Here is a 16,933-nt window from a genome sequence, read left to right as displayed (position 1 = left end):
CCTAAGTCTTTTCATTATATCCGCAACTGAATTCATCAGCTTTCCCCCCAAAACTCGCTCCGCCGCCTTCCCTTCGTCTAGCACAGCACGGCCACCACCAACCTAATTAATCAAGCCAGAAACCTGGGCGGTACTCCGTCTGACCCTCACACACCTCACTAATCTCTCCCTTTTACCACCTAAATGTGTCTCCAATCTGGTAGCTTTTCTCCACTGTCTCACCACGAAGGAGAAGCCACCAGCAGTGCCCGCCTGGACCCCTCAAGAGTCTCCTCCTGCCCCCCCCACACACACCACACACACACCCTACTGCAGACAGGTGGGAGCCTCTCATGCCTGTGCTTTTAAAACCCACTGTTCTTAGAAGAAACTCCAAGTTCCTGGTCTGGCGAACCTTTGCCACCAAACTGTCAGCTCCGTGAGGGCAGAGTCGGCCTCCTCCCGGCGATGCTGTGCTCCAGGCAGATCTGCTCAATCCCAGTGACCCGCGTTCTAATCCCAGCCTTGGGTCCTTAAGCAAACGGCTCCCCTTCTGAGTCTTGTTTGCCCCATCCATAAACACCCAAGGCGGCTTAGAAAGACTGTGGTCTTTTAGCCAGACTATCAATTGGGGGGTTTTGCATTAGCAACCTGCCATTAAACGCTCTCACGATTTTGTCTTAGTAGGAACACAGCCGGAGTTGCAGCAGTGGCTTAAGGATCAGACGTTGTCACTGCAGTGGCTCCGGTTGCTGCTGTGGCATGGGTTCGATCCCTGGCCCAGGAACTTCCGCACGCTGCAGGTGGAGCTATAAAAAAGAACACACGCAGATTCAAGTAGTGGTTGGGGCCTGACTCCTCTGTAGAAGGAGCGGCACCGAGTTTTATAACATCAACACCCAGCTGGGGTTACAGACGCAGGGTGGCTTCTCAGGGGACGAAGGAAGGTGCGAGGCATGTGCTTGTTCACGGTTGTTACAAAGCTCTTCCTCAATCAAACCAGATGTTTGAAAGAACAGGAAATTCTGAGTCGTGAAAGTAAAACGGCATGATCGAAAGGAGAGCAAGTGACCCCTTAATGAGGATTTCAAGTTCTGACCCCAAGTCTCGACCAGGCCATGCTGACTCCTGGCCCAGAAAACTCGGATGGACTGAGTTCCTCGAGGCGGCATTACCCCCCAGCGGGAGGGGCCCACACGCACCTGGCGGAGGTTGATGTAAACGGCGTTCTGGAGAAATTCCGAGGCTTCCATGCTGCGCTTCTGGATGGCCAGGACGCGGACGGCTTTGACGCAAGCTTCCAACTCAATCACCCCAGCGTTCTTGTACTGCGCAGTCAGAGAGCAGAGAAGAGAGGTGTCTGTCGGGTCAGGCAGGCTGGGCGCCAGGGACACACTCACCCTGCAGCCTGTCCCCAGAGCCACCCACCCAAGGGGGGCCCTTTGTGTTTGAGAAAGTCTGTCCCTTATGGGGGCAAAAAGGGACTGGTGGGACTGAGTGAAACTATGAATGCCCTTAACAGATATGTCTGCATTCGTTCAAGTCATAGAGCCAACAGTAGCTGGAGAGTTGACAGAATTTCAAAATATTACCAGTGGGAACTTTACGACTCAGAGTTCCCATCATGGCTCAGTAGTTAACGAATCTGACTAGGAACCATGAGGTTGAGGGTTCGATCCCTGGCCTCGCTCAGTGGGTTAAGGATCCGGCATTGCCGTGAGCTGTGGGGTAGGTCGCAGACGTGGCTCAGATCCCCTCAGATCCCGTGTTGCTGTGGCTCTGGAAAAGGCCAGCGGCTACAGCTCCAATGAGATCCCTAGCCTGGGAACTTCCATATGCCGCAGGAGCAGCCCTAGAAAAGGCAAAAAGCAGGAGTTCCCGTCGTGGCGCAGTGGTTAACGAATCTGACTAGGAACCATGAGGTTGCGGGTTCGATCCCTGCCCTCGCTCAGTGGGTTAACGATCCGGCGTTGCCGTGAGCTGTGGTGTAGGTTGCAGACACGGCTCGGATCCCGCGTTGCTGTGGCTCTGGCATAGGCCGGGTGGCTACAGCTCCGATTGGACCCCTAGCCTGGGAACCTCCATATGCCGAGGGAGCGGCCCAAGAAATAGCAACAACAACAACAACAAGAAAGACAAAAAGACAAAAAAAAAAAAAAAGAACTTTACAACTCATTTCCACCTAACTCTTGCACTCGAAATCATTCCTGAACTCTCACACCTGCAGCTTGGATGCAGTGGCTATAAATTCATCTGGCTCTGGGAGCACCACGGGGGTGCAGTGGGTTAGGAACCTGCGGTGGCCCAGGCCGCTGCAGAGGTGCATCCCCAGCCTGGTGCAGTAGGTTAAAGGATCCGGCGTTGCCACAGCTGCAGCACAAACTGCAGCGGCAACTCAGATTCAATCCCTGGCCAGAACTTTCCATTTGCCATAGGCGCAGCCATTGAAAAAAAAAAAAAAAAAGAATTGACTTTGACTTTGTTGCGAAAGCTCTAGCTCCACTGTGCGCGTCTCTCTTAACACGCTTGAGGTCTTCCTGGTTTTCTCTCCAGCTTACTTGTTCCTACGTCTCAGGCTCTGAGATGAAGGACAAAAGAAGACGGGAGAACAAAAAAGGCATGTGGGTTGCATCAGCCACGCAGAAGCCGGGCGAGAAGCTCTTAGACCGCCCCTCTGTTCTCAAGGTTCTGTCTCAAATAACCTCCAACCAGGTGAGCTGCCCTCAGCCACTCATAAGCTGTGTGGCTTGTTCTCAGGGACTAGCTGGGGCCCTCGTCTCTCCCAAGACCCCACGCAAAGCCCTCCATGCTCCCTGTTCTTCTGCCCTTTTCCTCCTCTACCCGGAACCCTTTTCCTTTTCTTGCTTTTTAGGTTTACACCTGCGGTATATGGAGGTTCCCAGGCGAGGGAGATGAATCACAGCTGCAGCCGCCAGCCTACACCGCGGCCACAGCAACAAGGGATCCGAGCCAAGTCTGTGATGACACCACAGCTCACAGCAACGCCGGATCCTTAACCCACTGAGCGAGGCCAGGGATCAAACCCACATCCTCAAGGATCCTAGTCGGGTTCATTCACCACTGAGCCACAATGGGCTCCCTTTTTCTTGTTCTTTTTTATATTTCATTTCCAAACCCTTTTTATTTCTTTATTTATTTTTCCCCTAATGATCCCAAGCTGAAGTGGTTTTCAATGGAGATTTCTGAAAACACTCCCTGCAGCTGAAGCCGAGGTTTCCAGCAGTAAAATCCACGTACTCTGGCACCTGAACAAGCCCGAGGCTGGGACAGCCACCAACTCTTGCTGAGGGACTGGGGTCGCCCACCCTCAACAAGTGTCCGCTGGCGCCCCCAGGCCCACGTGGCATAACCACTCAGAGCATGCAATCTGCTCACTACGGACTATTAAGAGGCAAAAACAGACAGCTGCTCATGTTTCGTACCAAAGTTATTTAGAAGGTGGATAAAGAAATCACTGCCGGAGGAAGCAGGTCTCCACTGCTTCCTCATTTCTAAGATGTAACATGCACAGAATTTGTGACATGTTACATGTAATTTATCAAAGGCAGCACAGAAAGAAACTATACCTACCTAACTACACAGCAAGTATACTAGAAGCCAAAATCTATCAATTTTATATGCCATTTACCAATGTCACAAAAAAACTCCCAAAAAGACTTGATCCCACTGAAATAATGACATCTTTAAAAACTGTTAAAACAACTTCTACGGAAGTGAAAATAAAAGCCAACTCAGTTTTTTTCACATGTTTTTGTTATGGTGGCCTATTTTAAATATTACAAAGAGACTTAAAATTCATCATAAAAAACTCTTGGTATATTAGTTAGGAAGAGACACACACAGGATGCATAGGGATTAGGAAAAGAATGCCCACACACTAAAAATCCACTCCATAGCCAGTCCTTTACAAGCGTTATCCTGGAACAGAAGCCCTCTGACGCAGAGGCCGCACCCCCATCTCACTGCTGAGTCCCCAGGAATCATCTGCCAAGTCACCAGCACAGAACCAGTGCCATTGATATTTTGGAAAGAAATGAGGAACTTACCCTATTAACTCTGGAACAAAACTATAAATACTGAACTTATTGCCAGATAAAGGAAATAGGGCCCAAAAAAGTAAGATTTCTTGCCCAAGGCCACAACGCTGGCAACTGGTGAAAGCAGGATTTGAGCCCGGGTCTGTCTGACTAAGGAGGAAATCCCATCCACTAGGGAGGGTCCAGCACCACAGCCTGTCACCCTCTTTGCTCAGATCTGGCCTTTTTAGCCTTGAGGGCAAACGGTAACATTAAGGGTTTTATACTGAACAGTCTCTTAGGTCTGATTTACGAAGAGTCGGGACAGAGTGACCCTCACTTAAGAGGCCACATGGACATAAACTAAAGGCCAGTGAGCAATGAAAACTCTGCCAAGCCCCTGGAACTCAATCCAGGAGGGCGCCTGCCGCCCCCACCCAGCTAACCTCTTTGCTGCGTGGACACACGACAAAGACCCCAGGTCCACTCCGGATCCCGCCACCGTGGAGCTCAGATCGAGTCGCTCAGCCTCTCGCCTACGTGAGCTGTAGGGCTCTGAGCTGTCTTAAGGTCCTTCCAACTCAAATATGATGACAGCCCGATCTCGGCACAATGTCTGTGTCCCCACTTCAACTCTCCCAACAGGAGAGCGTTTCCTTGCCCACAAAGCAGAAATCCACTAGAAAGTCGTGCATGAGGCCAGGTAGAAGTCTGCTTCAGAGATTTTGCTGTCACTCAGTGAAGAAACCAAAAAGGTGGTCCTTCTCCCTCAGCACGTGGGGGCATCCTGATGTGTGCGTGTGCATCAGATACAATCAAACCTGGGAAGTGGACAGATATGCTTTACGTCACCGGCATTTCATTTAAAAAGTTCTGACCTTAGGTTCCGGGCAGCGTGGGAAAATCTCAGGTGCTTCTGGTGGAGGAGGTGGAAGAGGAAGGAAGAGGAGAGGAGGCCGATGAAGCCGAGGGAACAGAGCGCCAGAGAAAAAAGGAAGGCGAGACAGGAACTTGCCGTTCCTGCGTGCATCGCACACGTGTCAGGAACCGGCTTTGCCCCCAGACGTCAGACACCAGCCCATTTCTCACTAAGCAACGTTAATGAGCCTGCCTCTGTGCCTGGCTTTTTACAGACACAACAAATGATTAAATAGATGATAAAAACTATACAGCAGGCCATGTTTCTGCTTTGAGAAGCAAGGAAACAGTTCAAAGAGGTCACTTAACTTGACACAAGTCAGACGACCAGTCAACGGGGGAGGATGGATTCAAACTGAGTCCTGACTGGGGATCTGCTCATCCCACTTCCAGGACTAGAAAATGCACGGGTGACCTGGCCCCCTGCTAACTCACGGCAGACAGGTCTTCACACAGAGTGAGGTCTCCGATCTGCACTGAAACAGGGCTCTGGGCAGCCACCAGACTCCCACCAGGCCTGGCCAGTGAAGAGGTGCCCATGTGCCACGCCCGCCAGGCTTCAACATAAAGGCGGGAGGACCTGGGCTCTTCTGGGGCCTCTCCAGTCCACAGGCAGCGCCCAAATGCTAGAGGAAATGTATGAGCCAACCCCCCCCCCACCAACCTGCCTCTCATCTCTACAGCTGAGCTGTGATCATTTTGATAATCCTGGAGACAAATTTTTAAAGACAGAAAAGAAAGGGCTCTGGAAAAAGTACTGGCCACTTATCATTTTTACATGTCAGTTTTAAGCAATTAAAAAATAGAGCAAAAATTTCTCATGTACAACGTTAGTAAAAACATAAACAACAACCAGGAATAAACTCAAAAAAAAAAAAAAAAAGGCCCATGACCTAAATGAAGAAAGCTACAGGACTTGCTAAGGGCTTAAATAAGATGTGTCAACATACTGTATAGAGGAAAGCAATTTTGTAAAGATGTAAGTTCTCCTAGAAATAATCCAAAACTTATTACAAATCTCATGAAAACTCCTACCTGATTTTTTTCTTTTTTTCTTTCTACAGCCGACATGTGGCATATGGAAATTCCCCAGCTAGAGGTCAAATGGGAACTGCAGCTGCAGGCCTACACACAGCTTGCAGCAACCCACTAAGCAAGGCTAGGGATAGAACCCACACTGTGTCAAGTTCTTAACCTGTTGAGCCACAACAGGAACTCCAATTTGATTTTTTTTTTTTTTTCTATTTAGGGTCACACCTGCAGCATAGGGAGGTTCCCAGGCTAGGGGTCGAATCAGAGCTACAGCAGCCAGCCTACACCACAGCCACAGGCCATGCAGGATCCAAGCGGGATCCAAGTGGGATCCAAGCAGCATCTGCGACCTACACCACAGCTCTCAGCAATGCCATATCCTTAACCCACTGAGCAAGGCTAAGGATCTAACCCACAACCTTATGGTTCCTAGTCAGATTCATTTCTGCTGCACCACAACGGGAACTCCTGATTTTTTTTTAACTTGAACAAAATAGTTCAGAATTCCTCAGGAATAATGAAGTCATTATGCTACATAGAAAATTGGGGATGGGAGGGAAAAAAATTTTAAAAAATTCACTTAGGCGTTCCCGAATCCGACTAGGAACCATGAGGTTGCAGGTTCAATCCCTGGCCTCACTCAGTGGGTTAAGGATCCGGTGTTGCCGTGAGGAGCCGTGGTGAAGGTCACAGACGTGGCTCAGATCTGGCGTGGCTGTGGCTGTGGCGTCAGCCGGCGGCTACAGCTCCGATTAGACCCCTGGCCTGGGAACCTCCATATGCCGCAGGAGTGGTCCAAGAAAAGGCAAAAAGACAAAAAAAAGGAAATTCACACTTAGATGTTAAATAAACTTTCACAATAGGTAAAATATCACAGTGCTGGTGCAAGAAAAGATAGATTGACAGAAAAGAACAAAAATTCAGAAACAGACTGTAAAATGCGTAAGTATTTCATTCAGGTGGGATTTCAAATCAAAGAATATGAATTCAATAAACTGCGGGACAATTAGATAATCACCTGTAAAAAATAAATTACATTCCTCGGAGTTCCCTGTCGTGGTGCAGTGGTTAACAAATCCGACTAGAAACCATGAGGTTGCGGGTTCGGTCCCTACCCTTGCTCAGTGGGTTACCGATCCGGCGTTGCCGTGAGCTGTGGTGTAGGTTGCAGATGCGGCTCGGATCCCGCGTTGCTGTGGCTCTGGCGTAGGCTGGAGACTACAGCTCCGATTCGGACCCCTAGCCTGGGAACCTCCATATGCCATGCGGAGCGGCCCAAGAAATAGCAACAACAACAACAACAAAAATAAGACAAAAGACAAATAAATAAATAAATAAATAAATTGCATTCCTGTCATAACATACATAAGTTACAATGATGTAAATATTTTAAAAATACTAATGACACCAAATGCTATACTCTGCGTGTATTAACTCAAATTATCCCCACTACGGCAGCAACTACTTCCTCTCCATCTTTGAGATTTAAAAACTATGGAGGAGTTTCCACTGGGACTCAGCAGATTAAGGACCCAATGTTGGCCCTGGAAGGATGCCAGTTCAATCCCTGCCCTTACTCTGTAGGTTAAAGTTCTGGTGTTACCACAGCTGCAGCATAGATCACAGATGTGGCTCAGATCCAGTTTTGCCGTGGCTGTAGTGTACAGCCCAGCTGCAGCTCCAATTCGACCCCTAGCCTGGGAACTTCCATATGCCACAGATGCAGCCATAAAAAGAAAAAACAAAGTAACAAATAAAAAACTATGGAGGAGGTCCTGTTATGGCTCAGCAGGTTAAGAACCCAACAATAGTGTCTGTGAGGATGTGGGTTTGATCCCTGGCCTTGCTCAGTGGGTTAAGGATCCAGCATTGCTGAAAGCTGCAGCATAATTCACAGATGTGGCTCAGATCTGGTGACACAGGCCAGCAGCTGTAGCTCCAATTCAACCCCTAGCCTGGGAACTTCCATATGCCACAGGTATAGCTGTTAAAAAAAAAAAAAAAAAAACCTATGGAAAAGAGTTATATTCCATCATAAGAATATATTTCTAAGAATAATACCAAAGATAAAACCCATAAGGAAAAAATTTACTCTTATTGGAGTTCCCATCGTGGCGCAGTGGTTAACGAATCCTGACTAGGAACCATGAGGTTGCAGGTTCAATCCCTGGCCTCGCTCAGTGGGTTAAGGATCAGGCGTTGCCATGAACAGTGCTGTAGGTTGCAGACGTGGCTTGGATCCCACGTTGCTGTGGCTGTGGTGTAGGCCGGCGGCTACAGCTCTGATTCGCCCCCTAGCCTGGAAACCTCCATATGCTGTGGGTTCTGCCCTAAAAGGACAAAAGACCGAAAAATAAAAAATAAATAAAAAATGAAAATGGCTAAGGAGTGAAAAAAGTTCAATACCTCACTGGTCATCAAACGCAAACTAAAACAGAAAGTTACGTGCACTCACCATATTGGCAGATATTTTAAAAGGACAGAATAGCTAACGTCGCTGTATGGGAGAACAAACTATTAGCAACCTTTTTAGGCAACGGACTGTAAACCACAAAATACACGCATACCCTTTGACTCAAGTCCACTTCCAAGAAGTACCTCCTTTCAAAAAAAAAATCAGTCCAAAGAGATTTCTCCATGAGGGTATTTATCACGGCAGAGTTTACAACAGTGGGAGGAAAACTGAAAAGAAATAACATTCAGGGGCAGCAAATCGGTGAAGGAAGTAAATCCACGTCTTTTCATTCTCTGTTGGAGAAGGGGTTTGGAGAGGAACTTGACAGTAATAAATGTAGACGTCATTTCCAGCAACTAAATTTCCGGAGATCTTTCTCTAAGAGAACTGTCATTCAAGAACACAAGAATACTCGTGTCCGAATGTCAATCAGGAGTTCACGCCACGGGCTGTGGTGCAACAGGATGGCGGCACAGCGGGCTAAGGACCTGGTGTCGTTGCAGCTACAGTGTAGGTTGCAACTGTGGCTCGGATCTGATCCCCAGCCCAGGAACTCCACATGCTCTGGGGGCAGCCAAAAAAAGAAAAAGGAAAAAAAAAAAGACTGCTCCATCAAACACTTTTCTAAGAGTAGGCAAGTGGGAAGCCTAAGCATCCAGCCACCAGACAATCACGAGGTAAGTCACAGGAGGGCTGGGGGCGGGTGGGCGCGGGCACTTGGTCCTGGTCTGGGCGCCCCGTTCATGGCCATTTCCCACAAAGCAGGCTGATGGACCAGGGACCAGGACCACGTGCTGGGAGACTCCGCTACTCTGTTTGAAAGGGTCACGCCGGTCTGGGAGGACAACTATGACGTGGTGCTGAGCAGAATGAAGCAAGCTGCAGAAAACGTATGTAGTATGATCTCATTTCTGTAAATACAGCAAATATACATGTACACACACACAGATACATGTTTCTCATGTGTGTGTGTGTGTGTGTGTGTGTATCACAGCCATAACGTCATGAAAGACACATACCGAGTTGTTAACAGCTATTACTCTCAGGAATTAAATGCAGGAGGTACAGAGCTTTCATCTTTTTACTGGATACCACGCTTCTGTCCAATCTCAGTCCTTTCCATCTGTATTTCAGTTAGGTATACTTGGAACTTAAGATTTTTTTAACCCCAAAGTAAAAAGAATGGTGCATCCATTTGAAGCACTATATAGGTGATTAAAAATCATGACACGGTGGAGTTCCCGTCGTGGCGCAGTGGTTAACGAATCCGACTAGGACCCATGAGGTTGCGGGTTCGGTCCCTGCCCTTGCTCAGTGGGTTAAGGATGCGGCGTTGCCGTGAGCTGTGGTGTAGGTTGCAGACACGGCTCGGATCCCACGTTGCTGTGGCTCTGGCGTAGGCTGGAGACTACAGCTCCGATTAGACCCCTAGCCTAGGAACCTCCATATGCCACGGGAGCGGCCCAAGAAATAGCTAAAAAAAAAAAAAAAAAAAAAGAGCACCATCTGGAATTCTCCATTGCAGAGAACAGTGATTAAGAGCATGCGCTTTGGAATTCGACCGACCTGGGTTCAAACACATAGCCTGAACTCAGTAGCTGTATGATCTTTGGCAAGTTCATCACCTTTGCCGATCACGACACGGAAGGAATTTCCCATGTGGCACATCGGGTTAAGGAGGCAGTGTTGCCACGGCTGTGGCACAGCTCGCAGCTTTGGCTGGGTTCAATCCCTGGCCTAGGAACTTCCACAGGCAGCAGGCGTGGTCCAAAAAAACCCAAAAAAACCAAAAATCATGCCATGGAAGATTTAATAACGTAGAAAAACACATAATATGCCAAATGAAAACTGCAGGTCTCTACACAGTAAGCAAGTACAAAATGCTCACCATTTTTTACGATATAGATAACATACAAAAAGGACAGAAAATAAGCATAAAATGTTCATTATTGTCACTGAGTAGCAGGGCTATGACAGCCTCTCTTTCCCCTTTTTTCAGGATTATTAAATATACTTTTTTTTTTTTGGTCTTTTGTCTTTTTAGGGCTGCACCTGTGGCATATGGAGGTTCCCAGGCTAGGGGAACCACAGCCACAGCAACAACAGATCCGAGCTGCATCTGTAACCCACACCACAGCTCACGGCAACGCCAGATCCTTAACCCACTGAGCGAGGCCAGGGATCGAACCCGCAACCTCATGGTTCCTAGCGGGATTCGTTTCTGCTGCGCCACGATGGGAACTCCCAAATGTACACTATCTTTAAACAAGGACCATTTTTCGGCAGTGCGCACGATGCCCGGGGGAAGAGCGGGTGAGGACTCGGGGGGACAAACAGCGAGGAGGCAGTGCGGCAGGGGGCACGGGTGAAACAGGAACCTCTGAGGACCACGACAGTCCCCTGCGGACCTAGAGCAAAGTCACCTTGCCGTAACAGGAGATGGCCTCCTTGTACTTTTCGATGATGTCTTCAGGGCTGAGGCAGTTCTTGGCGCGTCCAATTTCCTGTGCTGGTGTCTGGATTGATGCCGTTGGTGCTGAGGGCACCTGCAGACCGGGAGGAAGAAGAAAAATGATCTTTGGCTTCTTCTGCCTTGCGTCTTTGTTACTTTAAAAGAGGGGCAGAGATAAGATAAAACTGGCATATTCCCAACTGAAATTTAAATCAAGAAACTGTTTCCAGCGTCTTAGACACTCCCTGGAAAAGTCTTACCATCAAAGCAGTGTATTAAATGTTAATTAGCTCCGCATACATTTTCCTCCCCGTTGAAGCTTTTTATTAAAGAACATGAAGTGTGTTATAGAAAAGTAACACGGCTACAATAACTAGCTTAGCTGTCTTGACTGCAGGGCTGTCCGCCTGCATTATCTCCCAGGGTTAAGCCCTTCATGCTGGGAAGAGCCCCGCTGCCCCTGCAGATGGAGAAAAGCCACGGGAAGGTATCTCCTGCTCCGCACTGGCAGGGAAAACTACACGAATACCAGTATCCCGTCTGAGGCTGTCACTCTCCATCTCTGGCCACGGCCTGTCAATAGGCAGAACCACTTAATTCTCCAGCCGTCAAACTCACACAGGGAAGGTGCTGGAGAAATTTTTGCTATTTATAGAATGAAGCCAACTACACAGAGAACTCTAAGCAAAAAAAAAAAAAAAAAAAAAAAAAAAAAAAGACGAAATACTCTGATTTCAGAAAACACTCAAACAAGATCCTCCTAAGCCTCATCAGCAGAAAAGCTGGCTCCTCCTGAGCCACTGCTTCTTTCACGGCCAGGGAGCATCGCCAGGAACACTGTCTCCCTCGGGTCTGCAGGGAGGCTCAGGCACACGTCCGCGGCCCATCTGAGAACTCACCCGGCAAAGGTGTGCGTCTCACACGGCCCGCGACCCTCGGCCGAGCTGATCTAGCCTCGCTGTCGAACGTGGCCCGATTCTCTCACCTGCCTATTTCGTATTCCGTTATTAAGTAAGCCGCCTCAAATGCTTTTTCAAACAAGACAGGGAGTTCCCGTCATGGCACAGCAGGAACGAATCCGACTGGGAACCATGAGGTTGCAGGTTCAATCCCTGGCCCTGCTCAGTGGGTTAAGGATCTGGCGTTGCCGTGAGCTGTGGTGTAGGTCGCAGACGCAGCTCGGATCCCGCGTTGCTGGGGCTGTGGCGTAGGCTGGCAGCTATAGCTCCGATTGGACCCCTAGCCTGGGAACCTCCATATGCCGCGGGAGCGGCCCTAAAAAAAAAAAAAAAAGACAGAAGAGTGGGTGGATACATAAATGGATAGATGGACAGGAAAGAGATGGACAGACAGAGAGACTTCAAGACAAGAGGAACAAAGAAAACTCCCTTTGCAACATCGCCTTCCGGTCAGAGAAGACAGATCCACATGGAGGGGTGGGAAGAGTCAGGTGGCTTTGGGTTTTGTTTCCTACAGACACTGAAAATCACAGCAAGAGATGAGAGAGCAGAACTATAAATAATAAAAGAAAAGGGCATGCATGCTTGAAAAAAAATCCAAACTCTATACTTTCTAAAGAATAGAGTCGAACCAGCGAGGCCCAGTGACGCAATCCTTGGGTCCGTACAGAACTAGAGGACCACCTCCGAACCACAAGGCGTCCCTGGTGCACTGAGAGTCTACAAGGAGTGGACTGAGGCCGTCACAGCAGGGCCACGCTGTCCTGCTCTGAAAAGGGGCCAGAACCAGTGAGAGGGACACCCACACGGGTCCTGGTTACAACCCACAGCGACTCCACGAGGCAGGGACCCCCGGTGAGCCCGGTGCCTGCAGGAGAGGAAGCAAGTCCTCCAGGCTCCAGGGCTGGTCACCCCAGAGCAGGATCCCGACTTGGGCCCACGCTTGCAACCGTGGGACTCTGGAGCTCTGTGTGTTTTTCATGTGCATGATGCACTTGTTTCTGGCATGAAATAATATTTAATAAGCGACAGGTCATTGTGACTTATTTCATGAGCTCTAATCATTTTTATTATTGAATCTTACCCTCTTCTCTTAGAGAAAGAAAGGGAAACAACGGGGTCCGAGTGAGAGGGCTCAGCCTTCTTCACACGGCACCTGATCTCATCAAGTCCCTCCCGCTTTTAAAGAAAAGGCACCACTGATAATGCCTGACTTAACCCAGGCTCAGGGCTCGGGGAGCAAAGGCCCACGCGGCACCCAGAACAGCAGAACCCGCAGAGGGCAGAGGAGCAGAGCTCGCGGGAGAGCTCAGTGGGTGACACTGACTTAATTCCACGCGGTAAAAGAACAACACTCCAAAAAATACTCGGACGCGGTGGATTCGATCTTTCTCGACATCTGCACAGCTTTGCCGACCCACGCGGAACATCACTGTAAACCAGGGACACAGAGAGTCCACAGAGAGGAAAAATCAATGCCAAGGGCAGGGAGAGGCCCAGGCTGCAGCAAAGGAAAGGAAAGGGCATCGTGAAGAAGAGGGAGGTGGGAAACAGCAGCCGGAGGGCTCTCCAGTATCAGTCCAACGACCGTGTAATCGCACATTCAAGAGAGTCGCTGAGGCCCTATTACGCGCAGGACTGTGTGGGAGGCAGAGACTGGAAAGCCGACAAAGAGTCAAACAAAGAATAAGAGGCGATACAGCGGAGACAAATGGGGCAAGAGAAAGGGAAGCAACACTGCTAAGAGAGCAGAACAAGGGCTTGGGCCAGGCTGGCCCCGCACAAGGTCACACAAGCCTGCTCCCCTAGGGAAAGACAGAACCCTGCCACTGGGTCCCGCCAGCCCGATTCTGCAGGGGAACAGCAGGCAGACCGTGTGGCCAGGAAGCCTGACATTCACCAGGCCAAGTGTGCGATACACTCCTCCAGCAGGGCCCAGAAGTGACTCAGGCACAGGGGGATTTTTTAATAAACTGCACTGGGACAGCTGGCCATCTGGAGAAAAATAAAACCCAACCTACACCTCACGCCAAACACAGAATAAACCCAAATGATCTGGACTCTGAGGGTAAAACAGGAAACCATAACAGAAGTTCAAAAAACATGGGTGAATTCCTCTAAAACCTGGACGTGGGGAAAGCCTCTCTAAATGTGATTCAAATCCGATTACGTAAAAATACAGGAAAATACCATAAACAAAGCCAAAACATAAACAGCGATCGCAGAGAAAATGTTTTCAACATACATCACAAAGGGCTAATATCCCTAATACACAAAGAGGTCATAAAAATTGAGAGAAAAAATTCTAAAAATCCAACAGAGCAAAATGAGCAGAAGATGTGAGCCAGGAATTCACAAGTGAAAAACATAAAAATGGCCCTTACACGTTTTTTAAAAATTCAACTTCACTAATAGTAAAAGATAGCATTTCGTGCCTACCTAGTTGGCAAAAGCACAAAAGCTGGACAAGAGGCTGGGCGGTGAGCCTGGTGAGAGAGGCGCCCGCGTGCACTGCCGCTGCGAAGGCAAAGTGGTGTGACCTTGACGCAGAGGAACCTGGCAAAATCTATAAAGGTGCATTGATGTTTACCTCTGACCCAGTAATGCCACCTCTAGGGATTTATACTGAAGACCCAGCTCCAAAAACACAAAAATGCACATGGACAAGGTCGTTCACTGCAGCATCGTCTGCAGTCTCAGAATACTGGAAACAACCAAAGTGTCCGCGTGCAGAAGACTGGTTAAATGACACACGGTGCACAGCATGTCCTGCCAGATGAATGAGGCTCTTCACCACAAACTGACATGGGCCGACTTCCGGCACGTGGTGAATACACACAGGCTAAAATAAAACAAAACGAAAAGATAAAACAAAAACAGCCAATACAAGAGACATACGTAATACATGACCTTTTTCACAAGAAATAGAAATAAAAACACCACAGGAGAAAAACCAGGAGCAAATGAGGTGGGAGGGAAAAAAAGAGGAAGCGATATTTCCTTTCTGCACACTTTCTTTTGGAACCATGTACATGATTAATATGGTAAAAATAAAAGCAATCAGGAGGTCCAGCTGTGGCTCAGTGGTTACCAAACCTGACTAGGATCCACGAGGTTACAGGTTTGCTCCCTGGCCTCGCTCAGTGGGTTAAGGATCCGGCGTTGCCATGAGCTGTGGTGGAGGTCGCAGACGCAGCTCGGATCTGGCATCACGATGGCTGTGGCGTAGGCCAGGGGCTGCACCTCCGATTCAACCCCTAGCCTGGGAACTTCCATATGCTGCAGGTGCAGCCCTAAAAAGACGAAGAGACAAAAAAATAAATTAAATAAATTATAAAGATTGATTGATAATGGCATACAAACAGAAACAAATGAGCTTAAATGCATTTCAAATAAATAACAATTATGCAGACAGGATTAAAGCCCAAATACAAGTAACTTCCAGTCCCAGCACCTTGTACACTTATCCTCAGTATAAAGACAAAAGAAATATAAAATAATATTCTGAAAATTCAAAACATTGTTGAAAAGAATTAAAGAAGACCCAAATAACTGGAAAGGTATCCCATGTTCATAGATAAGAAGACAATATTCTTAAAAGAGCAGCACTCCTCAAAGTGATGCACAGGTTCAACACAACCCCATCAAGATCCCGGCTGGATCCTGGCAGAAACTGACCAGCTGATCCTAAAATTCATGTGGAAATTCGAGAGACTCAGAATAACCACAACAATCCTGATAAAGAAGAACAAAGTTAGAGGACATATTTTGCAATTTCAAAACTTACTACAACTTATCTCTAAGTAGCGAGACTATAGGTAATCTTTTATTTATTATGCTTATCCTTATTTTCTCAATTCTCTACAATGAATATAACTTTTACAAGAGAAAATAAGGTATTTTCAAGCATGCATAACATTCATCCATCAAAAAAATTTTAATTCTAAAGATGTAAATACTTAGTTAGAAATAACTATTTTTTGTTTTTATTTTTTATTTTTTATCTTCTATTTTTTTATATTTATCCATTTATAATGATTTTTATTTTTTCCATTATAGCTGGTTTACAGTGTTCTGCCAATTTTCTACTGCACAGCAAGGTGACCCAGTTATACATACTTGTCTTCATTCTTTTTTCTCACATTATCATGCTCCATCATAAGTGACTAAAGAAAAACAACTATTTAAAAACAAGAGTGGGGGAGTCCCATTGCAGCGCAGCGGAAACAAATCCAACTAGTATCCATGAGAATGCGGGTTCGATCCCTGACCTCGCTCAGAGGGTCAAGGATCCAGCGTTGCCATGAGTGGCGGTGCAGGTTAGCGTGGCTCAGATCCAGCGTTTCTGTGGCCGAGGCACAGGCCAGCAGCTGTAGCTCCGAATCGACAACTGGCCTGTGAACTTCCATATGCTGCAGGAGTGGCCCTAAAAAGCAAAAAAATTAAATTAAGAAAAAAATAAAAACAAGAGTGAATTCCTGCTATGGCACAACAGGATCAGTGGCATCTCTGGAGCACTGGGACACAGGTTCAATCCCCAGCCCAGCAGAGGTAAGAACCTGGCATTGCCACAGCTGCAGCATAGGTCATAGCTGCAGCATAGGTCACAGCTGCAGCTGGAATCTGATCCCTGGCCCAGAAACTCCATATGCTGTGGGAGGCCAAAAAAGAAAAAAAAAAAAAAAAGAGTACATTTAGGTTTTTCATAAATTGAAAACTTAAAAGCACAAACACATCAAGTTTCTAGGGAAATGTGTACAACCTATTAAAACATTCATTTTGGAGTTCCTGTCGTGGCGCAGTGGTTAACGAATCCAACTAGGAACCATGAGGTTGCATGTTCGATCCCTGGCCTTGCTCAGCGGGTTAAGGATCCCGTGTTGCCATGAGCTGTGGTGTGGGTTGCAGATGCGACTCAGAACCCGTGTTGCTGTGGCTCTGGCATAGGCCGGTGGCTACAACTCTGATTAGACCCCTAGCGTGGGAACCTCCATATGTCGAGGGAGCGGTCCTAGAAAGGGCAAAAAGACAAAAAATAATAATAATAATAATAATTCATTTTCAAAAACTCTAATGGAATAATGAAAATCCAGAAACAAAG

At 47.7% G+C, this 16,933-nt stretch overlaps 1 protein-coding gene across 1 annotated transcript in view; it reads right to left on the bottom strand.

Moving 5' to 3' along the window:
- The window catches only part of TRAPPC9 (trafficking protein particle complex subunit 9), a 468,592-nt gene that overhangs the window by 414,904 nt on the left and 36,755 nt on the right, over positions 1 to 16,933 (bottom strand). The window contains 3 exon segments of the mRNA XM_047783197.1: positions 1,182 to 1,307; positions 10,845 to 10,925; positions 10,927 to 10,967. Of these exon segments, the coding sequence (XP_047639153.1) occupies positions 1,182 to 1,307; positions 10,845 to 10,925; positions 10,927 to 10,967 (248 nt within the window).

Source organism: Phacochoerus africanus, chromosome 6 (genome assembly GCF_016906955.1).
Source record: "Phacochoerus africanus isolate WHEZ1 chromosome 6, ROS_Pafr_v1, whole genome shotgun sequence".
Lineage (NCBI taxonomy): Eukaryota > Metazoa > Chordata > Mammalia > Artiodactyla > Suidae > Phacochoerus > Phacochoerus africanus.
Note: the sequence above shows the minus strand (reverse complement) of the source record. Positions and strands in the feature narration are given on the sequence as shown.